General features: G+C 49.4%; 1 protein-coding gene across 1 annotated transcript; it reads left to right on the forward strand.

The window, feature by feature from the left end:
* Positions 1 to 185: 185 nt before the first annotated feature.
* Positions 186 to 25,979, forward strand: SNRNP200 (small nuclear ribonucleoprotein U5 subunit 200). Its single transcript, XM_031441197.2, has 45 exons — positions 186 to 356; positions 840 to 1,003; positions 2,530 to 2,701; positions 3,383 to 3,575; positions 4,081 to 4,136; positions 5,474 to 5,572; positions 5,978 to 6,130; positions 6,235 to 6,334; positions 6,498 to 6,634; positions 7,197 to 7,280; positions 7,376 to 7,549; positions 8,019 to 8,156; positions 8,389 to 8,544; positions 9,122 to 9,292; positions 10,411 to 10,604; positions 10,884 to 11,007; positions 12,016 to 12,165; positions 12,407 to 12,517; positions 13,069 to 13,200; positions 13,370 to 13,558; positions 13,918 to 14,115; positions 14,509 to 14,661; positions 14,776 to 14,856; positions 15,138 to 15,221; positions 15,870 to 15,976; positions 16,244 to 16,362; positions 16,660 to 16,814; positions 16,927 to 17,116; positions 17,266 to 17,439; positions 18,394 to 18,554; positions 18,853 to 19,080; positions 19,429 to 19,620; positions 19,700 to 19,878; positions 20,072 to 20,223; positions 21,080 to 21,188; positions 21,734 to 21,842; positions 22,323 to 22,512; positions 22,608 to 22,772; positions 23,003 to 23,124; positions 23,399 to 23,542; positions 23,643 to 23,819; positions 24,094 to 24,254; positions 24,349 to 24,430; positions 25,380 to 25,472; positions 25,570 to 25,979. The coding sequence occupies exons 1-45, from the start codon at positions 312 to 314 to the stop codon at positions 25,711 to 25,713; spliced, it is 6,411 nt and encodes a 2,136-aa protein (XP_031297057.1). The 5' UTR covers positions 186 to 311; the 3' UTR covers positions 25,714 to 25,979.
* Positions 25,980 to 26,447: the final 468 nt, after the last annotated feature.

The following is a 26,447-nucleotide window of genomic DNA, read 5'->3' on the forward strand; positions in this document are numbered from 1 at the left end:
GGCCGAAGGCTGGAGCTGGAGGTGGGGGAGAGTACGGGCGGTGTATCCGGAACCATTTTGAGAGAGTCCGGGGATTCAACCGGTCCCGTCCGTCGAGCCCACAAGATCTTAGGCAAGCGGAGCGTATTCACCAGAGTACGCCCCGCCCACACTTCCGGCGCGCGACCCGGAAGCGGAAAGGAACCCGTCTCTTTCTCTCTCCAGTGCGTCTCTCCTGCGTTGTTCCGGCGCGGCGGGAGTTGAGAGTCACAGCCGTTGGTAGCGTGTGTTTCGGGGGAGCGGCGCTCTGAGACCCCCGAGCAGTCGCAGCCATGGCGGATGTGACCGCCCGTAGCCTGCAGTACGAGTACAAGGCGGTGAGTGTGGGCTAGCGGAGGGTTCCGGGCCGGGGAGCCCGGTGGGGAGGTGGAGGCTGAGGAAGGGAGTTTCAGTCTGAAGGCCTGCTGGAGAACCACGAAAGCAGAGTATAACTCAAATTGGGCGACGGTGGGAGTACACGGCAATATGAATAACCCCACTGGGGTCTGGGGCTGACGGGATGGGCTAGGAGCTCTGCTAGGAGTGTTTGTCCCTTGTACCCTAAGCGCTATACCCACCCCCTTTCGTATGTCACTCCCGGCATGCCCAGCACTTTTCTCAGGTGGGTGTTGTGGGCAGTGATTTAATTGCCCTTTGCTCATGCGCAGTTGTATGATGCTCTCAAGGAAAACGTCTTTTTATTCCAACTAATCGTTATCAGCGCTTAGTTGCTCCGATTCTTAACTTCCTTTGTTATCAGCTGGTGTGTAAGAATTGATCCTACTCATGTCAGAGTTTCGATAATACTGTGATATTTTCAGAACTCGAATCTTGTCCTCCAAGCTGACCGCTCTCTCATTGACCGGACCCGCCGAGATGAACCCACAGGAGAGGTGCTATCCCTGGTTGGGAAGCTGGAAGGCACCCGGATGGGAGATAAGGCTCAACGGACCAAACCACAAATGCAAGAGGAAAGAAGAGCCAAGTAAGTACCAAGAGGAAAATGATTTTTTTTCCATCCAGAGTCCACTTTCTCTTGGCATTTGAGCAGTGTTTTTGCTGAAATGCTTGGTGCAAGATGAAACATCAGTGGCATTAAAACAACCCAGTGAAGGTAAAAACAGAATTGAAAAGTTCTTTGATCTTAACCAGTGTACCTGAAGTGGAAAACAATTTTTAGACCTTTCTCTAACATATGTGTTTCTTGTTCTTAGAGAGATCTTAATTTTCTTCATGATGTTTTCAAGACTCTTGATATTCCCTTTTCATAATAACTCAACTCTTTCTTCTATTATTAACTTCCCGCCCCTACTTCTTTTGTCTTCTGTTTTTTTGTCTCCACTTCCACTTTTGTTATAAACTATCATCCAAGCATCCATGTGTGTAAAAGACAGGTCTTTTGGTTTTCGTTGTTTTTTTTACTTTGGGGAGGATATATTTCAAAACTTTAAAAAATCATCGAACTTTATCTCACTGTTATCTTTTGACCCTGATCATCTCTGTCTTCCTCCTCTCCACTGATGAAGTCTTGAAAATTCATAGACCTAGTTTTGGCTTCTTTTCCAGGAATTGATGGCAGTAGCTTCCTTTGAAGCATCAACTTCTCTGGCAGAAAAAGAAAATGTGTTTGAGGGCAAAAAAGGGCTGATATTGTCATACAAATTAAAAAGGATTATCTTAACTTTTTTTCTTACTTTTTTTTTTAATTGAACTATAATTGACTTACAATGTTGTGTTAGCTTCAAGTGTACAACTTCAGATTCTTTTCCATTATAGGTTATTAGAAGATGCTGAATATAGTTTCCTGTGCCATACAGTAAATTGTATTGTTTATCTATTTTATGTATAGTGGTGTGTATCTATTGATCTCATACTCCTACTAATTTATCCTTCTCCCTCCCTTTTTCATTTGGTAACCATAGGTTTGTTTTCTGTATCTCTGAGTTTGTTTCTGTTTTGTAAGTAAGTTTGTTTTATTTTTTTAGATCCTACGTAAGGTGATAATAATATTTATCTTTCTCTGACTGACTGACTTTAGTATGATAATCTGTAGGTTTATCCATATTGCTGCAAGTGGTAATATTTCACTTTATTTTATGGCAGAGTAACATTCCTTTGTATGTATATATACATATACAGATCTCCTTTATCCATTCAGTTGTGGTGGTCACTTAGTTTGCTTCCGTGTCTTGGCTGTTAATAAATAGTGTTGCTGTGAACATGGATGTGAAGTTTGTCTTTTTTAAATGAATGAGGAGGATGTCTTATTGTTGTATTTAGTGCATCCAGTGAGAGAATGACAGAGGATTCCCTTTCTGTTACTGTGTTTCTATAAAGAAATACTCCTACAAGTGACTAAGGCCGAATGGGAATCATTTGCTAAGTACAGATTCATGGTTTTAAATAACACCTGTTTGTCATGAAGCTAAGGAGAGGAGGGCGGGCTTGATTTAGTCTTGCTTTTGAGAGGGAAGGTTCTGCCTGTTCAGCGTCACACTGTGTGTCCTTTAGGCGAAGAAAGCGTGATGAGGACCGCCATGATATCAACAAGATGAAGGGTTACACTCTGCTCTCGGAGGGCATCGATGAGATGGTGGGCATCATCTACAAGCCCAAAACTAAAGAGACTCGGGAGACCTATGAAGTTCTGCTCAGCTTCATCCAGGCTGCCCTTGGGGACCAGGTGAGGCAGCCAGAGGCTGAAGCTATGTTTCTGGAAAGTCACAAGCAGGAGGCACTAAAAGGAACCTGGCCTGTGGATTTTCCTGTGTGGGCCATACCAATATGTAGAAGTGGCTAATATTTACTGAGCATTTATTTTATGTGGGATAGCACTTTGTGTCTTCTCTCAATCCTCACATTAGCTCTGTGGCCAGGCACTGTTAATATTCATTTTCCACTTTACAGAAGAGAGGAATGAGGTGAAGAATACTTAAGTAATTTTCCCTAGTCACAGAGGTTGTGTTTGGCAGAGCCATGATGTGACCCTGGGTGGTCTGTATCCAGAAATCATGCATGCTCTTTATATTATACGTGGGATTAGATTAGGGATCGCTGTGAGTCTCTGAGAGACGGGTGAGGTGGGTGAGGACAGCATTACCAACAGGGTGGCAGGCTGGGGGTGGGGGCACTGCAGAGTGCCTCCCACATGGGACAAGGCGGCAGCTGTGGAAACCGAGTCCTTCTGCTTCCTAAGACCATCTGCCGAATCTTTTTTTGAAGCAGATGGGTCTTCTTCAATTGTGTGACCCTTGGCATTTTTTAATTAACATTAGGGAAAATGGTCAGAATATGGTCACATAAAGCTGGCCAGTGATGTTCTGTGTCTGAGTCTCATTGTTCTAAATTTTTTTTTTGCTACCAGCCACGTGATATCCTTTGTGGGGCAGCTGATGAAGTTCTAGCTGTTTTAAAGAATGAAAAGCTTCGGGACAAAGAAAGGAGAAAGGAGATTGACCTGCTGCTGGGTCAGACAGATGATACCAGATACCATGTGCTAGTGAACTTGGGCAAAAAGATCACAGACTACGGTGGAGACAAGGAAATCCAGAATATGGGTGAGTGAGCTCTCTGTGTCCTGACCATATTAACTAGTTGCTCCCTAAAGGTAATCTTCTAGCCTCAGTCATAAAGCTTCTGAATGTGTCATTGAGTTCCCATACCATTTGCTGGTTTTGGAAGAGTTATGATTGATGGACACCAGAATCCCTAGACTCCAGCAGCCATTTCTTACTCTTAAGACCCTTCTATTATATAGAACATGGGAGAAAACTTGGATGGTGCCTGGGCCGGGGGACGGATGGGGCTGGGTGAGGTCTTGAGGTGTTGGTGCAGGTGGCTGAGCAAGCAGAGCAAGGCTGTATCCAAGCTTGGCAGGTTGGAGGAGGCCTCAGTGGTGGCTGCACAGAAGGTTCTCATATATTGATCATTTGTGAGTCCTTAGACCTTAGGTCTGTCCTGAGGAGAGAGGCAGGTCAGGCAGTTAGGGAGGAAGTGAGCTCCACGGTGCCTCATTTCACTGACTGTCTCCTGTCCTCATTTTCTAATCTCTCATTGCTTCAGATGACAACATTGATGAGACATATGGAGTCAATGTACAGTTTGAGTCTGATGAAGAGGTAAGTGATGGGCAGGCAGACCCAGTCTGGTTTGTTATTTTTTTTTAAATGGTTAAGGTGAGGGGACCACTTCTCGTGTAAAGGAGCTACCTCACGTAAGCCAGGTAAATTTTATGGTGTTGAAGGGATATCAAACTTGGGTATAAATACTATTTTGCTGAAAAGATGCTGTACTTTCCTTTAGATTTTATAAAGCAGATTTAAACTTATAAATTAATATAATAATTGAAAACAAACTGAGTGAATCAGCAAAAAGAAAAAAGATAAGTACAGTGTATACCTTCATTGAGGGTATTTGCTGTTGTGTTTTACTGCATTTTAACCTTATTGTGATTATTTCACACTTTCCAGTACTGTGTCTGCCTATTTTAAAAGTATGCGTATTTGCTCAAGAGCATGGGCATGTTTTGTACATAAGGTTGTTGAAGTAACAGTTGCAGCAACCACTGAGGTTTACCATCTAATCAGAGTTTCTCAAATATACCTAACAGGAACAAGTGGAGCACTTGGAAAAATGTGCACAGTTGCCTTAGAGTTCTCAGTGGGTGCATTTGGCTCCTGAAGGGTAAAATGCTGGCCTTGGACTGTCATAAACTAGGGCAGGAAGGAGGGGTAGCACAGGAGAGTGGCAGGAAGGAGCACCAAACTGGGAGCCAAGAAGGCTGAATTTTGATCCTATATCTTGGGCAGGTCATTTTGCTTCAGTTTCTCCATCTGTCAAATAAGGTGATTGAGATAGATGACTGCTAAGCCCCTCCCTGCAGTAGTTGATAGGATTTTATGGTTTTAAGTAGCAACAAACTAAAAGAATGCTTTGCTAATAGGCATTCACTCATTTAAGAAATGCTTATTATTAAGGACCTGCTTTTAACACGACACTGCTCAGTACACAGTACAGTGTGAGCAGGAATGTGAGTAGCGACCATAAAGCAGAGTGTGGTCTCTGTATGTCAGGAGCACTGTGTACTTTTCCAGGTGTGCTTCTGTCTAGTTCTTCTCTCCTGTTACCTGATCGCTCTTTTTTTCATTTACTGATTATGTGTACGTGAGCGAGACTGTGATCCAGTTGATTGCCGTAGTGACAGCGTAAGGCGAGGAGTAGAAAGGAGAATAGAAAGGTCTAATGAACCCGTGCCAGGTGGACTGAGAGTAGGGAGGTCATTTCCACTAAGTGTCCTTGGGAGTGAGGCTGACCCTGGTTCTAGTGAGCTGTTGGTTTCGCCGCAAAGCCTTTGCTCTACCCATGAAGCTTACTTTAAATGATTCGAGGGAGAGGTTCTATGGTGATGTGAGGTTCAGCTCCAGATCTTGAGTTGGGGTTGGGGCTGTGTCCACAGGAAGGTGATGAAGATGTGTACGGGGAGGTTCGAGAAGAGGCATCTGATGATGACATGGAAGGAGATGAGGCGGTGGTGCGCTGCACCCTCTCAGCCAACGTGAGTACAGCTTGCTCTTGCGCATTGCTGCAGGGCAGGTTATTTCTGGGTGTAGCAGTTCTTTCCCAGACCTCATTCCTATTACGTATTATTTATTGAGCTATGTTTTTATAGGGTGAGCCATAATAAACTAGTATCTTGATTTTCATAAGATTTCAGTCAATCACCCTCCAAGCCAAAGGCATATGCTGATGAAATCTTAGTTTGGTGTGCTCCTCAACTCAGTATAGCAGTGTCCCCTGTAGTCCCCCTCTCCCTCCCTGTCTGTCCCCCCCACCCTCCTGGAGTCCTCAAAAGAAGGTAGGCTGTAGATTCCCAGTAGAACTTGGTGGTAGGGTGCTACGAAAGCACTTGGGGCGGACAGAGACATCAGACATTGTGAGTCAGTGCCTGGTTACTTTGTAGCTTGTGGCCTCAGGTGAACTCATGAGTTCCAAGAAGAAGGATTTGCACCCTCGGGATATTGATGCGTTTTGGCTACAGCGGCAGCTCAGTCGCTTCTATGATGATGCCATCGTGTCGCAGAAGAAGGCAGATGAAGTGTTGGAGATCCTGAAGGTATGGCCAGGATCATATTTCTGTGTTCAGTGTATCCTGGCAGATGGGACAGCACAGGAAGCAGATGGCTGTGTCTTGATGATGGTGTTTCCTTCTCTCTACAGACGGCCAGTGATGATCGGGAATGTGAGAATCAGCTGGTTCTGCTCCTTGGTTTCAACACTTTTGATTTTATTAAGGTGTTGCGGCAGCATAGGATGATGAGTGAGTATACGGGGGACGCCTCTGCGGTGTGCGTGTGTGTGTGTGATGGAGATCATGTTGCTTTCATAGCTTTGCCACTTGTGTCATTTCCCCGAGGTTGAAGGTTGATTTTTATCTCACTGCCTCCTACTCCCTTTCCCTTTGTTCCTTTTGCTGTTGACAGTTTTGTACTGTACCTTGCTGGCCAGTGCACAGAGTGAAGCTGAAAAGGAAAGGATCATGGGAAAGATGGAAGCTGACCCAGAGCTATCCAAGTTCCTCTACCAGCTCCACGAAACAGAGAAGGAGGATCTGATCCGGGTAAGGGCTGGGTTTATCTGATTCCTGAGCTGGAGTGTTTGCTTTGGAAGAGACACTAGTTAGAAGATTGTAGCATAACGCTAAATTTCTATTAAAGGAGGAAGTCAAAGAAGTAAAGTATTTTTCTAAATTCCTTGAGGTTGTTCGTTGGTATGGATTAGAATCAGTGCTTTCACACTGGTGTAGTGGAGAGACTGCTGACCTGTTGTTGTCTTCACCAGCAGCTGGGCCCTTTCCTTTATTACTGACAGTCTAGGAACAGAACACATTTGTTTGCTGGACACAGAACCCACAGTTTTGCCCCTCAGGGACAGCCCTTGATGCTGAATTGTTGAACATTGACTTCTGAAATCCCGGCACTGTGCTCTGTACCCTGAAAGCGGTTTGATCTCATCACTCTGGTGGTCCCCTGTCAACTGTCTGAACGTCAAGGGCCGTCCTTCTGTTTCAGGACTTAACTAGTCAGCACCCATGAGTCAGGCTCAGTTAAGGGACTGAAAAGGACAAGAAGCTAGAATGGTGATGAATCATTACTCTTCTTTGTATCTTTTCCCTGTCATAGGAGGAGAGGTCCCGGAGAGAGCGAGTGCGTCAGTCCCGGATGGACACAGATCTGGAAACCATGGATCTGGACCAGGGTGGCGAGGTGGGTATTAGGGCCATTTCCAAGGCTGTGAAGGAGGGAAACTCGTTTGCTTGGCTTGCTCACTTCCTTTGTATTTTTGTTTTTTATACTCCCAGGCACTGGCTCCGCGGCAGGTTCTGGACTTGGAGGACCTAGTTTTTACCCAGGGGAGCCACTTCATGGCCAATAAACGCTGTCAGCTTCCTGACGGATCCTTCCGTCGCCAGCGCAAGGGCTATGAAGAGGTGCATGTGCCTGCCCTGAAGCCCAAGCCATTTGGCTCAGAAGAAGTGAGTGAATTGCTTTGCTCAGTTTTCTGCTCAGTTTGCCTCCCTTCAGTTTGAATTCAACCCATTGACCAAAATGTGGCTTTGTTTAAGCATGATTGGGAGCCTCTGGAACCCAGTGGCCTTTGGGGATCCCCTCTGGTCTCAGGGCTTCTGCCTGAAGTATCTCTCTGCAGCCACTCAGTAGCTTTTAACCACCCTGGAACCCTTTCCCAAGCCTTGGACCAAATGAAAACAAAGTTTTTTGCAAGGAAAAAAAAAAGCGGCTTTGTGCCATAGATAGTTCATTCCAGAAGTGGAACCTACTGCAGTTTCCCTTTTTGATTTTGAGCCCAGGGGAAATATTGAGCTCTCTGGTCTAGTCTTCAGTGGAGAGTTACTCAGGGAGGTTGCCAGGAAGTGGAATCTCTCAGAAATATTGTTTGCACAAGGATGCTTCTGATGTGATGTGCGTGGCATTTCTCTTTTGTAGCAACTGCTTCCAGTGGAGAAGTTGCCCAAGTACGCCCAGGCAGGATTCGAGGGCTTCAAAACTCTGAATCGGATCCAGAGTAAGCTCTACCGTGCTGCTCTGGAGACAGATGAGAATCTGCTGCTGTGTGCTCCTACTGTAAGCACTGCCTGCCTGCTTTTTTCTTGTGTAATGAATGCGGTGTATATTTTAGGGGGCAAGATTGTTCATCTCCACCCATACCCCCTAATTATTTATTCTTTGACAGAAAAGATGTTGAACGGTAGGATAAAATGCTCAGGACATGGTCTGTTTCGGTGATGAGCCCATGGAAGTTGGCGCAGTGAGCATAACGAGGTACTCAGGCCTTCTTGTCCTTGACCTCCCTTAGGGTGCCGGGAAGACCAACGTGGCCCTGATGTGTATGCTCCGAGAGATAGGGAAACACATTAACATGGATGGCACCATCAACGTGGATGACTTCAAGATTATCTACATCGCTCCCATGCGGTCTTTGGTACAGGAGATGGTGGGCAGTTTTGGAAAGGTAAGGGGGTAGAACTTTTGTCCAGAAGATATTGGGTGCAGCTGTCAGAGTATTGGGAAGAGGCATGGTGCGTCTCTGCCTCCTGTGTTAGGGCATTTCTGGAATGGCTCATGTGGTCTTTTTTTCTCTCCTTCAAAGATGGAACTTGTTCCAAGTACAGAGTGATTCTGAAACAAGAAAGTCCTGGATTTGTCTTGAGCTTTTATAAGGGTTTACCATCTTTTTGTCCTCTCCGTAGCCATTTTCTGCATTGGTATCGTTCACATTATTGAAGTATTTATGAAGCACTCACATGGATGGTTGATAATAGACCTAGTGATGTTATTCCAGGTCCTCTTGTCTGCAAGCTTCCATTCCCCCTCTTGTGTGCAGAGCGCTTTGTCTGCTTCATTAGCCTGAGTGTAAAGCTGGATTTGTCTTAGAAATACACGTTCATGTGCTCGATCTGATACACCTGATATTTCCCTGATGGGTTGATACCTACTTCCAGTGCCCCACACTCAGACTTCTCGGGTAGAAGTGTGGTGTCAGGACCCCCTCCAAGCATTCTTGCCTGATGTGCCTTTCCTCCATCCAGCGCCTGGCCACGTATGGCATCACTGTTGCAGAACTGACTGGCGACCACCAGCTGTGCAAGGAGGAGATCAGCGCCACTCAGATCATCGTCTGCACCCCCGAGAAGTGGGACATCATTACCCGCAAGGGTGGGGAGCGCACCTACACGCAGCTCGTGCGGCTCATCATTCTGGTGAGCAGGGTGGACTTGGGGGAGCTTGGAGACCAGGCCGGTTGAGTACGGTTTGTTGGGTTTTAACACTAAACGTTTCTTCAGTGCCTTTTCTCTGGTCACTAGCCTTTTAATGGCAGCTGCTGTCTGTTACTCTTGCCGCCGAGTGAGCATCTGCACCTAATTCAAACATTTCCCAGTAGGTGCACGGTGTTTGCCATTAGTCTTTATATCTTCTTTATGTCTTAAGTACTTTGAAATAAATGTAAGCAGACAAACAAAAAAACTACTTATTTTCTCCCGGAACAAAGAGTTTTAGAGATAAATAATCCACTCTCAGAAGGAATGCGTAAGGAGTCAGAATGCTGTGTTCCCAGAGAAGCAGCTGGGAGGAACGACTGAGTCTGAGTGTAGTTTCTTTAGACTGGCTGGGAAAGCAGAAAGGAGACCCTGTGTGCTTATCTGCAGCGTTCTAGAATAGGGGTTGGCAGTCTGTGCTACGGGTTTTTGTGTTAGAACACAGCCGAACATGTTTGTTCATGTATTGTTCGCAGCTGCTTTTTTGCTACAGTGACAAGAGTTGAGTATTTTTAACAGTGAGTGGCCCACAAGCCTAAAATACTGCCAGTGCTTGCTGTAGAGCCTGCTACTCAAAGTCTTATTAGAAATGCCGAGTGCCTTGCCCTGCTCAGACCTGCTGAAATGCAATCTGCATTTTAATAAGGTCTGCTGCTTTTGAGAAGGCACTGCCTTAGGCTATGTGAATTCTTCATTGCTTCATATCTTTCCTTCTCGGTAAAGATAATTGCCCAGAGGTGAAACCTTTTTTGATATAAATATGGTCTGATCAGAAGCTTCATTTTTAGTGAAGAAATTTATCTTTGAAGTTACAAATTCATTTGCCTGAAGAGTCAGATTTTCTTACCATAAAGCATTGTTTCACTGACCTGCAGCAAAGCAGCTCGTGGTCAGAGCAGTTACTTCCTGGGGTATTTCATGTCTCATCCTTTGGGTTTCTCTGGCTTCGGATCCCTTTTCTTGTCTTCTTTATTTGACATGTCAGGTACCTACTTAGTACCAGGAAAGGGGGCCACATTTCTCTAGTCCTACAGGTAGTTTATTGCCCTTCCATTCCTTAGGATGAGATCCATCTTCTCCATGATGACAGAGGGCCTGTCTTAGAAGCTTTGGTGGCCAGGGCCATCCGAAACATTGAGATGACCCAAGAGGATGTCCGACTCATCGGTCTTAGTGCCACCCTCCCCAACTATGAAGATGTGGCCACGTTTCTGCGTGTCGATCCTGCCAAGGGCCTCTTCTACTTTGACAACAGGTATGAGAGAAGACTAGGAGACATGGCTTTTTTCCTCTGCCTGGATAACTAAGGTTTATCTGGTGCCTCTTAGTCCCTGGGAGAAGTTTAACCAGGGTGACCTTCCCGCTGTCCTTCCCCTTTCTCAAGGAGCTCTGTCGGATTGGGATTTAGAAGGGCCTTTGCATTTTGATGGGATGTGAATACAAAAAGAGGAGTTTAGTTCCCTGGCAGTGAAAAAAACTGTTTATTTCCTCAGTATTCTGTGTCAGAAGCCTCATTTGTCTGTTTAACTTGTAGCTTCCGCCCAGTGCCTCTGGAACAGACTTACGTAGGCATCACAGAGAAAAAAGCTATCAAGCGTTTCCAGATCATGAATGAAATAGTCTATGAGAAAATCATGGAACATGCTGGAAAAAATCAGGTCTGTCGTGGTTTCTTGTTATTCTTGAACTCTGTTTTTTTGAAGTTTTGACTGACCATCAGGCAAGATTGTCAAAGAGAGACCAACCCAAGTCACTGGTACCAGGAACGAGGTGGAATATTAGTACAGAATCTTTAGCCTTTGAAAGGATAATAAAAGAATACTATGAGTAACTTTACACATAAGTTTGACACCCTAAAAGAAATCGGCCAATCCCTCAAAAACCACCAAAACAGCCTAGATGAAATGAATACCCTGAAGAGTCCTATAACCATTAAAGAAATTGAGTTTGTAATTGAAGAAATCCCCCAGGTGCAGGTAATCAGTCTGTCTACATTATCAAGGGTTCTTCCATAAAAGATTTGGGTGGCTTACACTAAATATATAGTAGAAATAAAGATAAAAAATTAAAAACTAGCGGAAGGGCATTTTACTAGAAAGTGTATAATTTTTTCATTGAACACTAAGTATTTTTGTCTGATAAAAAACATAAGAATTTAGATGAAGAGACAAATCTTTTTTCTTGACACCAAGTACTTGGAGGACTTTATTTCCTACAAAATCATGCTAGTTTCACACTGAGACTTACTTCCTAAGTCTGTTTATAAAGACCACTGCCCGTTACTTTACATAACGTTTTAGCTGCTGTCTTGCCGACACTTTCATTTGGCTTAGAATCTCATCAGGCCTCGGAAATTGAGATTCCTGAATTTGCATCCCTGTTGTATTTAAACTTACTGTTAAAGAGAGGGTGCCGAGAGTCAGTTTAGTTTCCTGGTTATAAGACCCTTGTCACTGTACTTGGGAAGTTCATTCGCTCAGGGTCTTGCTGACCCTGTTGGGCTCCTGGGCCGGCACGCTTTCCTGCCCTTGCCCCTCTTCATGACCTCAGTTTCTGGCCTTATAATAGTGCAGCTTCTGCTTCCTGTCGCTGGTTCCCTGTGGCCATGGGAGTGGCTCTTGGAGCTGTGGTTCTTGACTCTGGCAAACCCTGTGGTTTCTACTCAGGTTCTGGTGTTTGTCCACTCCCGGAAGGAGACTGGGAAGACGGCCAGGGCCATCCGGGACATGTGCCTGGAGAAGGACACGCTGGGGCTGTTTCTGAGAGAGGGCTCAGCCTCCACGGAAGTCCTTCGGACAGAAGCTGAGCAGTGCAAGGTGAGGAGAGGCAGGCCTGGTTCTCTCATTCCTTCCTGCTAGCTGGCTCAATCTGAGTTGTCCAGGCAGTCCTCTAGGATTGCATCGTGGTGCTGCTTCACACAGGTTGAGGTCTGATGTCTGGTCGTGGTTACATGGAATATGTAAGGGGCCGAGTCTCATGTGAGGAGACTTTCTTAGTCTCTGGGAGAGGTCCCTCAGGAAGGCTTACCTCACCACCTGCTCTTTTTCTGTCCCACAGAACCTGGAGCTGAAGGATCTTCTGCCTTACGGCTTTGCCATTCATCACGCGGGCATGACCAGAGTTGACCGGACACTTGTAGAGGATCTTTTTGCTGATAAACACATTCAGGTGAGGAAGGGCAAAACGCAGACTTCAGAAGACCCGGCACATCGAAGGTGGTTGCACACATTTGTGCCCAGTACTTCGTTGTTTCTGGCTCAGGTAACCCAGGTCAGAGGGTTGTGGCAGGTACGTCAGTATAACTTCCCGTGCTGCACGAGGGAAGGTGAGTGAGTTCAGGAGAGTGTCTGAGGAGCATAGCAAAATGGGCATGTGGATGCCTCCAGATGTCAGACAAGGCCTCGTAAGGCCAGGAACTTGTTCATTCCCTGGCTCAGGAGAGCCTGTAGTTTTAATTGCCTGGTAGCCTTAAGTTGATTCACACAGGTCTGCACTTCCACCTCATCAGTGTCTCTAGAGTCTTGAAATGTTAATTCTTGAATAGACAAGGAGCCCAAGGCCTCCGCTCTTTTTTGCTCTGGTGTTGCATTGACAAGTACGGGACCTGCCTCAGTCCTGCTGAATGTTCTAAGGCCAGTTGCCTGGAGAAGTTGAGGAGGTTAATAATACTTGGTGGTAATTACGTCTACTTTCCTTACTACCTTGCTTTGCTTCTGTAGGTTTTAGTTTCCACGGCAACTCTGGCTTGGGGTGTGAATCTCCCCGCACACACCGTCATCATCAAAGGCACCCAGGTATACAGTCCAGAGAAGGGGCGCTGGACAGAACTGGGGGCACTGGATATTCTGCAGGTACGGAGCTTTTGAGTTTATTCTCAGTGGGGAAAAGTATGCTGTGTATAAAATGCCAGGATGCCCAAAGGATGGCAGATGGAAGGCGCAGTTCTATAAAGCAGAAGCCTGGAATCAAACCCAGAAGCTGTGTGGCCACAGCCCTCTTGGTTTGCTGTCTCGGACGTAGATGCTGGGACGTGCTGGAAGACCGCAGTATGACACCAAGGGTGAAGGCATCCTCATCACTTCTCACGGGGAGCTCCAGTACTACCTGTCCCTCCTCAATCAGCAGCTTCCTATTGAGAGCCAGATGGTGTCGAAGCTGCCCGACATGCTCAATGCGGAAATCGTGCTGGGGAATGTCCAGAACGCAAAGGTAGGGAAGGGCTCTGCCCTTGGTGCCTCCTGCCTTCTCCAGAGAGTCCAGGGTACCAGGAGTGGGGTGGTCTCTGTTGTGATGCCCTGGGCCACCGGCGTCTGGGGTCCTCCAGCCCTGGGCCCAACATCTTCAGTGTAAGCAGTCTCTCATGAGCTGCTTGGGTCTGTGGCTGATAGTTCCACCTTGTTGCTAAAATCTTAGAAAAGACTGTGTTTCTTTAGTAATGAAATATTATAAATATTCTCAAGACAGTATAATACATGTCCTCATAGCTGGGAGTTAATTTCTAAGTGAGCCATGGCAGCTTTTCACTTGGACATCAGTTCACACTAAGACCCACGAGCTGTCTGTTGTAGGATGCAGTGAACTGGCTGGGCTATGCCTACCTCTACATCCGAATGCTCCGATCCCCAACCCTCTACGGCATCTCTCACGATGACCTCAAGGGAGACCCGCTGCTGGACCAGCGCCGACTGGATCTGGTTCATACTGCTGCCTTGATGCTGGATAAGAACAATCTGGTCAAGTATGACAAGAAGACGGGCAACTTCCAGGTGAGCCGGCTGAGGGATGGAGGCAAAGGTCCCAGCAAAAGTTGTGGCCCCAGGACTCAATTTTTCACGTTGTTTTCTTGATTTGAGTACTTCCTGTCTCATTGTCTGTTGCTTAGAACAGTGGGAAAACTGGATGGCATTGGATTGTGCCCTTTGAACCTAGGAACTTCTAGAACAGTATAAAACCTGACAGTGCCTCCTTTAGTGTCGAGCTGGGATAGCCAATTCAGCTATCTTTTCTGTGTGGGCATCAGTTCTCTGTGGGTCAGACTGTTGTGCCATCTTTCTTTCATGGGCTTGGGCCTGGCACTTGTGCTGGGGTGAGTTCATCCAGTGGGCACGCGTTGTCCACAGTGAGAGGTTACCACTGGATTGAGTCTTCCTTCTTCGTAGGTGACAGAGCTCGGCCGTATAGCCAGCCACTACTACATCACCAATGATACGGTCCAGACCTACAACCAGCTGCTAAAGCCCACTCTGAGTGAGATTGAGCTTTTCAGAGTCTTCTCCTTGTCCTCAGAGTTCAAGAACATCACTGTGAGAGAGGTGAGTCCACACACACAGCGTGTTGGAACCAGAGGTTGGTACTCAGCTCCATGTCGCTGGATGGTTCTCTCCTTGGCCTCCTGGCTTCTCCTTGACCTGTTTGCCTTGTGGCAGGAAGAGAAGCTGGAGTTGCAGAAGTTGCTGGAGAGGGTGCCCATCCCTGTGAAGGAGAGCATCGAGGAACCCAGTGCCAAGGTGAGCCCAACTCCCCTGTGCTTGGGGTGAGGATCAGGTGATTTTCCTAATCTTCTAAAAGATGAACCTTGAATTTGGGCCTGTGCCTGGTAACCTCAGTTCTCCCAGTTTCTGCATCTTTCTCGTGTGTTCTTTTTACATGGAGTGACAATTATTTAATGCCTGTAAATCAAGAGCTCTAGAAGATCCTACGTGGCTCAGAAGCCTAGAGCAGAAATGGGGTTTACTTTCTTGGGCTGTTCAGTGATTGGCTGCCTCTGGCTGACCTTGCTTTTTTCCAGATCAATGTGCTTCTCCAGGCTTTCATCTCGCAGCTGAAATTGGAGGGCTTTGCACTGATGGCTGACATGGTATATGTTACCCAGGTGAGGACAGGGTTGTGTCACCCCCTGAACAGTTCTAGTCCATTGTGTGCTCTGTGTGTTTTGAGAAAGTGGGCCTGACACTAGTGAGGGAGAAGTGCTGAGTTCTGTGGTATTTGGCTTTTTGACTGGTGCACATGTGATGTAGCCACTCTGTTTTACTATCGTGAGCACGTAGGAAACATAAGGCCTTGAGAGAGATGCTGGGGAGGCTCCTGGGAAGATCCACAAGACTTCAGCGTCTGCCTCCCTCCAGGGAATTACATCCCACTGTGGCTGCTGGGCTCGTGAGTGAATCCAGAAATGGTCAAAGGCTTTATTAGCTACTCTTTGTGTTTACCTCCAAGGGCACGTCATTTGCGCCCTTAATCTTACTAGAACATTAAATGGTAAATGAACCGAAAGCTTTAAAATCATGCAGCGAGTGATGGGTTAAAACGCTGTGCAGTGAGCTGGAGCTGCACTTCTAACTGTCCTGCATTCAGCGAGCACTGCTGTAGGGGAATTGGGAGTAATTACAGAGGGACTCGGCTTTTGAGTCAGTGTCGCCAGTTGCATCAGAGCTTGAGGTAATGACACCCCATGTAGAGCAGCTTCATTAGGTCTGGGACAGTGGGGACGTAACAGAGGGGGCACTTCATCTTTCTGTAGTCAGCTGGCCGGTTGATGCGGGCCATCTTTGAGATCGTCCTAAACCGAGGCTGGGCCCAGCTTACAGACAAGACCCTGAACCTCTGCAAGATGATCGACAAGCGCATGTAAGAGCAGCTGAGCTGGAAGCCGGCGCCAGGAGTTGGGGTCCCCATGCGGCGGGGTTTGGTGGGGGAGCCCTAGAATGCATCTTCTCTCCCTGACATGGGACAGGCCCCTTGGGGTGGAGCTGGAGCATCTTGGAGGGTGTTGGCAGATGTGGCCCTCAGGCCTTACTGCTGTCACAGTTGTGACTGTCCTGTGTGGTCACAGGAGAAGGCAGTCTGTTACCAGCCCTGCTCCAGGACTGACAGTTCTGTCTCCCTCCTGGGTAGGTGGCAGTCCATGTGTCCTCTGCGCCAGTTCCGGAAGCTGCCTGAAGAAGTAGTGAAGAAGATTGAGAAGAAAAACTTCCCCTTTGAGCGCCTGTATGACTTGAATCACAATGAGATAGGTGTGTGGAAAGCGCTCATCCTTGTCCTCACAGCTCAGACTTCCTCTTAAGCCTGCCTGCTTTCTGGTTCCTTGGCCCCGTGCCCTAATGTCCTGTGGTCACTTGTCACATCCCACTTAATTACGAGGCCAGCTCTTGGTCTGGGGGCTTTGAATCCTCTGGGCTCCACTGAGAGTGAAGGGCAGAGCCTGCCCCACTGGGGTGGAACCTGCCCGTTTCCCGTGGAGCTTGGGGCCCAGAGGGCAGGTGTGTTGGGCAGGCCAGCTGCAGCCCCTGTGCTCTCTCGTGCCCTCACAGGGGAGCTTATCCGCATGCCCAAGATGGGGAAGACCATCCACAAATATGTCCACCTGTTTCCCAAGTTGGAGCTGTCAGTGCACCTGCAACCTATCACACGCTCCACCCTGAAAGTGGAGCTGACCATCACGCCGGATTTCCAGTGGGATGAAAAGGTCAGGTTGTGCGTGGCAGGGCTCTGGCTTCAGGGTGACCTTGAGGAGTGCGGTATTGCAGGTCTGAGGTCCCAGCGGCTCACGTTCCTTTCACTTGTGCTCGTGTGGGCAGGTCCATGGTTCCTCAGAGGCGTTCTGGATTCTGGTGGAGGATGTGGACAGCGAGGTGATACTGCACCATGAATACTTCCTACTCAAGGCCAAGTATGCCCAGGACGAGCACCTCATTACGTTCTTCGTGCCTGTCTTTGAACCACTGCCCCCTCAGTACTTCATCCGAGTGGTGTCTGACCGCTGGCTCTGTGAGTGCGTCCCCTCAGCCAGGTTGTCCCGGGGCAGCCAGAAGGCTGTCTTGCCCCTTGTACTGGGCGGCCTTAGCTGGGGGAGTGATGTGTGTGCTGCCTTGGGGTTCCCAGTGTGCTTATTGCCCTCCCGTTTTCTTTTCTGGCAGCTTGTGAGACCCAGCTGCCTGTCTCCTTCCGGCACCTGATCCTGCCAGAGAAGTACCCGCCCCCCACCGAGCTGCTGGACCTGCAGCCCTTGCCCGTGTCTGCCCTGAGAAACAGTGCCTTTGAGAGCCTTTACCAAGACAAATTTCCTTTCTTCAACCCCATCCAGACCCAGGGTAAGTGTTTCCACTCCCAGGTGGTCAGTTCCTTTGGAGGCCGTCTAAGGTCCCCTCGAGACAGCTCAGTTCTCTGGCAGGAGGGGAAGTGGGCAGGTGCTTGGCATGGGTGGGGGCTCGTCAGCGCCACCTGTTGGGGCGGCCAGGACGTTTCTGCTTCCCAGAGGCCAGTGGTTACTGTTCAATTTGCTGCTTTGCACATCTCACTGAGGAGGGTCGATAGAGCAGGTCTCATCATGGGGCACTGTCATTTCTCACGCTCAGGAGGCTCCAGTGTTGAACCAGGGTGTGTGGCGTTGACTGAGGCCTCCTTCTCCATCGCTTTAAAGAACAGCTGTGTTCACAGAGCACATCCTGTGTTCTATGTGTTTTGGGCTGGGTGCACCCCAAGTGTTTTCTCTTTTATTCTTCCTACTGCTCCTGGGAGGGATTTGCTGTTGGAGTTACTACTGTCAGTGTCCTATTCTGCAGATGAGGAAACAGGCAGGGAGAGGCACCCCATTGAACCAGCTAATAAATACTAAAACTTGACTTGAACCCAGTCTGGATGCCAGAGCTTGGGCTTTTATTTTCTTTCTCTATTAGTTGTTTCCAGGAAACTCTGGAGAGGGTTAGAAGGGCAGAGGAAGGGAGCTGGTTCCCTTTTGTTCAGCATCCTCATCCCTGGGGAGACTGGCAGGGAAGCAGGGAAGGACTTTGGCCTCCTTTGCTTCTGTCGTCCCCCCACATATCTCCACAGGACCTAAACTAGTGACCTTGGTCTTTTCCTCTCTTGTGTGGGAGGGAGGGAAGGAATGATGGGGAGAGATGTTGCAGGCTGACTGCAGTTGGAGGCCCTGTGCTGTCAGCCCTTGGTGGATGGCAGTCCGGACTAACTGGCTGCGTTTCCCGTGTGTCCTCTGTTCTGGGTCTCATCTCCGTGGACGTTCACCCTGTGTCTCTGTCGGTTCTCAGTGTTTAACACCGTGTACAACAGCGATGACAACGTGTTCGTGGGCGCGCCCACGGGCAGTGGGAAGACCATCTGTGCGGAGTTCGCCATCCTGCGGATGCTACTGCAGAACTCAGAGGGGCGCTGCGTCTACATCACCCCCATGGAGGCCCTGGCAGAGCAGGTGCGCCACGTGTGACTCTTCCCAGAAATTACTTCCCCCTGTGAGTCCAGAGCAAGGTATTTTTGAGTCCTGAAGTTTGCAGAGTCAGCTGGGGTAAGACTCTGCCTGCTGTTGGTCCTTTCCTCAGTCTGCATACTAAAGAAAAGCATTCCCATCACTTAGAGGTTGGTGTGCGATTATGAAGTAACTTGGGATCTATAGGGCAACAGGTCTCTGTGTTTGGCTTCTCAGCTGTTTCTCATAATAAATGAGATGATATTATTCTGCCTCCCCGCCCGTCCACCCGTCCGCCCGCCAGGTGTACATGGACTGGTACGAGAAGTTCCAGGACAGGCTCAACAAGAAGGTGGTGCTGCTGACCGGGGAGACCAGCACCGACCTGAAGCTTCTGGGCAAAGGCAACATCATTATCAGCACCCCTGAGAAGTGGGACATCCTGTCCCGGCGGTGGAAGCAGCGCAAGAACGTCCAGAACATCAACCTGTTCGTGGTGGACGAGGTCCACCTTATTGGGGGCGAGAATGGGGTATGGCCTGACCTGCAGCGCAGAAGAGAAGTGGGGACCGGCAGCGTAGCCTTGGGATTGGGCCTTATGTTTGGGCCCGAGGCCAGAGACCCGGGGCTTCTCCCAAGGGGATTTGCCCGTCACCTTCCAAAAGGATGACGTGAGCCTTTTTTGTAGTCCTCTTGGAGAATAGCATCGCTTAGTGGAGATTGCTGCAGTGGAGGAGGTGGGCCCAATGGTGGGAGAGCCCCTAATTAGAAGGCAGAATGAGGAGATCATCCCGAGGAGGGTGGGCTGAACAGGAAGGGTGACTCAGGGCCGAGGATGGAGGGCCTGGGCCAGTAGTGACCCCCTCCTCCCTCTTCCCAGCCTGTCTTAGAAGTGATCTGCTCCCGTATGCGCTACATCTCATCCCAGATTGAGCGACCCATCCGAATTGTGGCGCTCAGCTCCTCACTCTCAAACGCTAAGGATGTGGCCCACTGGCTGGGGTGCAGCGCCACCTCCACTTTCAACTTCCACCCGAACGTGCGCCCCGTGCCCTTGGAGCTGCACATCCAGGTAGGACCCGCTCTTCCTGTTCCCGAGTGGCCTCATATCCAGGGTATCCAGGTTTCGTAACTTCTTCCTTGGTCTCCAGGGCTTCAACATTAGCCACACGCAGACTCGCCTGCTGTCCATGGCCAAGCCCGTGTACCATGCCATCACCAAGCACTCGCCCAAGAAACCTGTCATCGTCTTTGTTCCGTCTCGCAAGCAGACCCGCCTCACCGCCATTGACATCCTCACCACGTGTGCGGCGGACATCCAGCGGCAGAGGTGGGCTGGGCCTGGCTGCTGGGGGCGGGTGTGAGGACAGTTGCTCAAGTGCGTCTGGTCCACCTTGAAGGGAGTGCTGTTCCTGGGGGTGGGGGTCGCCCCCGCCTGGCTTGGGGCTGGGTGTGGCACAGCCAGAATGGTCGCTACTGGGGTTGGAACTGCTCCGGGCTGACTGAGTGCTCGTGCCCCCCAGGTTCCTGCACTGCACCGAGAAGGATCTGATCCCCTACCTGGAGAAGCTGAGTGACAGCACGCTCAAGGAGACGCTGTTAAATGGGGTGGGCTACCTGCACGAGGGCCTGAGCCCCATGGAGCGGCGCCTGGTGGAGCAGCTCTTCAGCTCAGGTAAAGAACACGCCTTGAGGCACAGTGAGATTAGCTCCCAGGGTGTCCCAGGGGGTGGGTGTCAAACTTTTGGGTGAGGGTGATATTTCTCTAGAGCACACTAGTCATTTTCAAAATGTTTATCAGATCATTTCTTATGTTTTATCTTATTTGATCCTGTCAATATCCTTGTGATGAAGGTGGAGCAAACATGACCCCTACTGCTAGGTGAGAAAACAACAGGCCCATAAGGTTGTACTATTGCAGAACCTGGTTTTTCCGACGAGAACCTTTGGCTTCTAGACCTGGTTCTCCATGGACCAGACTCAGCAGGGTGGTTAGAGATGTAGTGCACACTGTTAGTTGCCCTTGGGTAGCTGTGTGCCACTGTCCCGTGTGGACATCTGGCATTTTGTGCAGAATATTATCATTCGGACACTGCTCAGTGGAGCTGCTCCTGCCAGATCACTTACTGTCACTCCTTGACCCCTGAATCTGTGTGGTTTGGGGCACACTCAGAGAGAGCTCGATTTTGCTGCTGTGTACTGAGCCAGCCTGTGCTGACGTGGTGTCAGCACCTTTCAGTTGACAAGGCCTGGCTGTCAGGTAGGCGTGTCAGCCTAGCTTTTCCCGGGCTTGGCATTCTGTCCTAGGACTACCTCGTTTCTTCTAGGGTAGTCTCACAGCAGGGCAGCAGTGGCCTGAAGCCACCTCCTGCAGCACCGTGTTAGCCTCTAGTCACGTAGCTTGCTTGCTCCTGGCAAGCTCTGCTCTGAGTTCTGAAACGGAGCACGAGTCAGTACCTACCCAGGAGGCAGCAAGTCCTGCCTCACCCAGGGAGCCCTGCGCTCAGTCTCCTCCTCCCTCTGCCGCTCAGGGGCCATCCAGGTGGTGGTAGCTTCTCGGAGCCTCTGCTGGGGCATGAACGTGGCCGCGCACCTGGTGATCATCATGGACACCCAGTACTACAACGGCAAGATCCACGCGTGAGTACAGCCGTGCTCCGCGTTAGTGGGCCCCTCCCTCCTACAGTGAACAGAGCACTGCAGATCCACATGTTCACTGTCCTGAAGAAAAGGTTAAGGGAAATAAACAGCCAGCCTCGATTCCACCCCAGCCAGAGTTTTACTTGTGTGAACTTATTTTTTAATGTCTGAACCTGTGTCTAGGTTTGGTTTTTGAGTTGAGTAACTTGATCACTCTTGAAATACGAAGCTTTGAAGTTTGGTAGCTTGCCTTAACGTATTGGCTAATGTAATAAGGAGTAATTCTGCTCTTGCCATTAGATGGATTTGTAGCTTTGGTTCAAGGACCCTGAGCAACAAAGTCACAACGCTTACACTTGAAAACTAAAATGACATGTAGGTAACATGTGAAACTAGTGCCTGGCACAGGAACTCGGAGACACGGAGTTTGGCTGTTGTTTGCCCACATCTCCCCACACTTGGATTTTATTCGACGTTTAGGGCATCATCCTCCTGAATGTGGGCTCTGTTGATGCAGCTTTGCCTTCTCTCCTCTCCCATCCCAGGTACGTGGATTACCCCATCTACGACGTGCTGCAGATGGTGGGGCATGCCAACCGCCCCCTGCAGGATGACGAGGGGCGCTGCGTCATCATGTGCCAGGGCTCCAAGAAGGTCCGCCCCCGCCGCTCGCTGGGCCTCAGAGCAGACTCCCTCCTTGGATAGATGTCTCTAGTTACTCTTTTACGTTCTTCTTGTCAACCTCTGCTTCTCATTTTCCACGCTGCTTTTGTAATAAGCTTCTCAGCTGCGTAGAACTTTGTAGCCTTTGATTTTTGCTGCTGCAGTTGGCTCTGTGTGTTGAGGTCTTTGCCCTTGGGCTGGTTCCATCTTTCCTTACGCACTGCTCGGACTGTGTGACTTGGTGCCCCTCTGTCCCCACTGTAAAAATAACCAGTGATACCTGTGGAAATAGGCATACACCCCAACTCTCCTGGTCCAGACCCAGCTCTCCTTGTCTGCAGCTGGTTTCTTCCCTTTTGTATTAGCTGTGTCTGTCTGTCACACAGGGGCCATGCCCTGTGGATTTGCCCTTGGCCCTTCTTCATGACCATATCGTCACTGACTTTTTTATTGCTATTTCTTCTCCTGTAGGATTTCTTCAAAAAGTTCTTATATGAGCCATTGCCGGTAGAGTCTCACCTAGACCACTGTATGCACGACCACTTCAACGCTGAGATTGTCACCAAGACCATTGAGAACAAGCAGGACGCCGTGGACTACCTCACCTGGACCTTCCTGTACCGCCGCATGACACAGAACCCCAATTACTACAACCTGCAGGGTCAGTGGACACTGGGGCTCTCCTTACCCTTTTGTGGTTTTCATGGCCCTTGCCTGCCATCTCCCTGTGACTCCCCACTCATCTCTCACCCTCAGGCATCTCCCATCGTCACCTGTCTGACCACTTGTCAGAGCTCGTGGAACAGACCCTGAGTGACCTGGAGCAGTCCAAATGCATCAGCATTGAGGACGAAATGGACGTGGCGCCCTTGAACCTGGGCATGATCGCTGCCTACTATTACATCAACTACACCACCATTGGTGAGGGCCGGCAGGGGCTGCTGTCTGTGGGGGCCTGAGCCAGGGGAGTCTTAAAACGCAGGGTCTGCAGCCCACTGGGATGACAGACCCTGGGGCTTCCGGTGCCCCATGTGTTTGTCAGAGGGACGTATTGAGGGGAGAACTGGGATAGCCCAGGAGTAACTCCCTCCTCCCTGCTCCTTCTCTGCCTGCTTTGACTCCTCCCAAATCTCCGTCCCTTTTCCTCTCAGAGCTCTTCAGCATGTCCCTCAATGCCAAGACCAAAGTGCGAGGGCTTATCGAGATCATCTCCAACGCGGCCGAGTATGAAAACATTCCCATCCGGCACCATGAAGACAACCTCCTGCGGCAGGTGAGGACGTCTCGGCTTCAGGAGAGCTTCCTTGGAGTTGAAATTTGGCCTGTGTGCCCAGAGCACATGATACCCCTGCCACCGTGGGAAAACACCAACCCCTCCCCACCCCCGACCTTCCTCACACACCACACACACCTCAACCCCCACCACCCATCCACCGCTCTGGGTTTTGAAGGGCTGTGAGCCTGGGACAGGTGGTGCTTTGGGCCTGAGAGCTGGTCTTAGGCAGGGTCACTTGTTCGTCACCAGCTCTTTTTCTTCCACTCTCCAGTTGGCTCAGAAGGTCCCTCACAAGCTGAATAATCCTAAGTTCAACGACCCTCACGTCAAGACCAACCTGCTCCTGCAGGCTCACTTGTCCCGCATGCAGCTGAGCGCTGAGCTGCAGTCCGACACAGAGGAAATCCTCAGCAAGGTACGGAGTGGGTGCCGTGCGAGCTGGGTGGAGGGGCCAGTGCAGCCTGTGAAGTGGCGGTCCCAACCCTGCCTGCTCCTGCTCTCCTGCCCCTGTTCAGGCAATCCGGCTCATCCAGGCCTGTGTGGACGTCCTGTCCAGCAACGGGTGGCTCAGCCCTGCTCTGGCAGCCATGGAACTGGCCCAGATGGTCACCCAAGCCATGTGGTCCAAGGACTCATACCTGAAGCAGCTGCCACACTTCACCTCAGAGCATATCAAACGTTGCACGGACAAGGTGAGCCGGGTCCCACCTGGAGTGCTGGGGCCTGAGCCTGGGAGCTGAGGTCTTGTCCTGGGGGTGGTTGTGGGAGGGGTCATGGGAGCGGAGACTTCTGGTTCTGGTTTCTTGGAAGCTGTTACCCACCTAGATGCTGGAGAGCCTGACAACTGCAGGCCGTGTTCTTTCTGAAGCCGTGTCTTCTTTAGATCTGATAGCGTAGGAAATGCCAGTTTCATATACTGTTAGTGTGCGTTCTCTCTTCTTCCCTGACCTCGAATGCCCACTGCAGGGGGTGGAGAGTGTTTTCGACATCATGGAGATGGAGGACGAAGAGCGCAACGCGCTGCTTCAGCTGACTGACAGCCAGATCGCCGACGTGGCCCGCTTCTGCAACCGCTACCCCAACATCGAGCTGTCCTACGAAGTGGTGGATAAGGACAGCATCCGCAGGTGAGCTGGAGAGGGCCAGGTGCTCTGCCTGGGGCCCCTGCTGGGCACAGGGCGACAGTGTGCTCTGACGGGCGCCCTGCTTCTCTCCCCACAGTGGCGGGCCAGTTGTGGTGCTGGTGCAGCTGGAGCGAGAGGAGGAGGTCACAGGCCCGGTGATTGCACCTCTCTTCCCACAGGTACGTGCTGGTGGCTGGCTTTACCAGGGGTCTTCTTGGGCCCTACCTGTGGGCTAGAGTCTGGGCTACAGTGGTACATAGGCACTGCGGGAGTGAAATTTAGAGTAATAACGAAGGGACAAGGCTGAATATCAATCTTGGGGTCCTGGGTGTTTTTTGTGGGAGTTTTTGGGTGGTTTCTTGTGTTAAGACAATTCAGGTCATTAGGTCACTATTGAAAGCCCGTTTTGTGGAACTGCTGACATCCACGGCTAGGAAGAAGCATTTGTCTTTAACTCTAAATAGCTCCAGGACACTTGGCCTTTGCCAGTTGGTGTTTCTTCGCTCTCCTTTCTCATTGCTACTTGCTCTCCTTCCGGTTGCTTGGTTCTTTACTACTGAAGAGGAAACCTGATCCCTTGTATGGGAGAATAACTGAAAGCAGAAACCAGATACACTGTAATATTTAACTTTACAAACTAGTTGTTTAATGAGCTCTGAGGAAAGAGCACTTTAAATTGGAATACTTGGGTTTTCTGACAGTGGAGCAGCCAGCCGAGGGATTCCTGACAGAGGCAAGGCTCATCTCCGTGTTAACGTGTTTTTCTCATCTGGCATATATGCCTTTTACTTGAAAGTGTCTCTGAGGAACTCCAAGCTGCCAGGCCCCAAAGACTAAGTGTCTCTTAGTGGAATCTTGGATTTAGTGGCAAGCACTAAATGGGAGAAAGTACTCTGGGACAAGGAAATGAGCCAGAACCAATAAGTGAGTTCACCTGCTTAATGTAAACATTGAGCTCACTTGTGATACCTCAGATTAAAACCTTAGTTACATCAAATTGTATTTTGGGAAGAAATTTTAGAAAGTTTCCTGTTTCTGGTTTTTGTTTTCTTACTTCTGTAACTTTTCTCCTGGTGTCATGGCCACCAAGTTTTACATGCTGAAATTGTTGGCTTTTGGTCACTACAGAAACGTGAAGAGGGCTGGTGGGTGGTGATTGGAGATGCCAAGTCCAACAGCCTCATCTCCATCAAGAGGCTGACCCTGCAGCAGAAGGCCAAGGTGAGTGTGCCCTCTGGCCCCAGCATGCTCTGAGACGGGGCAGGGCGAGAACTCTCCCCGTGTCCGAGCACGTCCTGAGATCTGCCTCTCTCTCCAGGTGAAGCTTGACTTTGTGGCCCCAGCCACTGGTGCACACAACTACACTCTGTACTTCATGAGCGATGCTTACATGGGATGTGACCAGGAATACAAATTCAGCGTGGATGTGAAGGAAGCTGAGACAGACAGTGACTCAGACTGAGACATTTGCTCATACAGAGGGGAGGGTTAAACCTGAATTAGGAACATGTACGTTGTATGGGACCTCAGTAGGGGAGACCTGGTCTGGCCTGTCGGTGCTGGCCCACCCCCACCGTTTTTCCTTCTGGCTCCCGTGCCATCCATTCTGTCGATCTAGTGTCTGCGGGTGTCCTGTAGCTTGTCGAGCATAAACGTGTACAGCATTTGTAGGCATGTTCTTTGTAGTTCCTTTTGAGTCACATTCTAATAAAATGACTTGAGAAACCATGTCTTTGCAGTGATTCCAAATTAAGTTTCCTTTCTCCAACCTAAGGATTTGTTTTTTTAGCCAGTGCTGGGGGAACAGGTGGCAGCTTCCCGTCAGTCAGGCTTATGCCCTCGGTCCCCTCCACTGTACGCTGCCCACGATCAGTGCTCCTGCAGGAACTGACACCGAGTTTTGGTTGAGAGATCAATAGGTTAGAGGTTTCTCAAGATCTAGTGTCCCCTCCGTGTTACGGGGCAGCACGAGCTGGGTGTGGCCCAGTTCTTGCCTTCTGTTGTCTTTTAGAAGTAAATGCATAATATTGGAAGATGATTTGGAGGAGTAACTTCCCTAGGTTGGCAGTTTTCAATTTTGGTCTCCAGACCCCTTTACACTACATAAAAAATGAACGCCAAACAGCTTTTATTACCTGGGTTGTATCTATTGGGTATTTACTACATTAAATGCATTTTTAAATAACAGTAACTTAA

The sequence above is a fragment of the Camelus dromedarius genome, chromosome 33 (assembly GCF_036321535.1).
Source record: "Camelus dromedarius isolate mCamDro1 chromosome 33, mCamDro1.pat, whole genome shotgun sequence".
Taxonomy (NCBI): domain Eukaryota; kingdom Metazoa; phylum Chordata; class Mammalia; order Artiodactyla; family Camelidae; genus Camelus; species Camelus dromedarius.

Bases quoted from the DNA above. Each gene is read 5' to 3' on its own strand.
- SNRNP200 (XM_031441197.2), top strand. From the start codon at position 312: ATGGCGGATGTGACCGCCCGTAGCCTGCAGTACGAGTACAAGGCG. The intron at 14,116-14,508 runs GTGAGCCGGCTG...CCTTCTTCGTAG, and splicing joins AGAAGACGGGCAACTTCCAG to GTGACAGAGCTCGGCCGTAT. The intron at 19,081-19,428 runs GTATGGCCTGAC...CCCTCTTCCCAG, and splicing joins TTATTGGGGGCGAGAATGGG to CCTGTCTTAGAAGTGATCTG.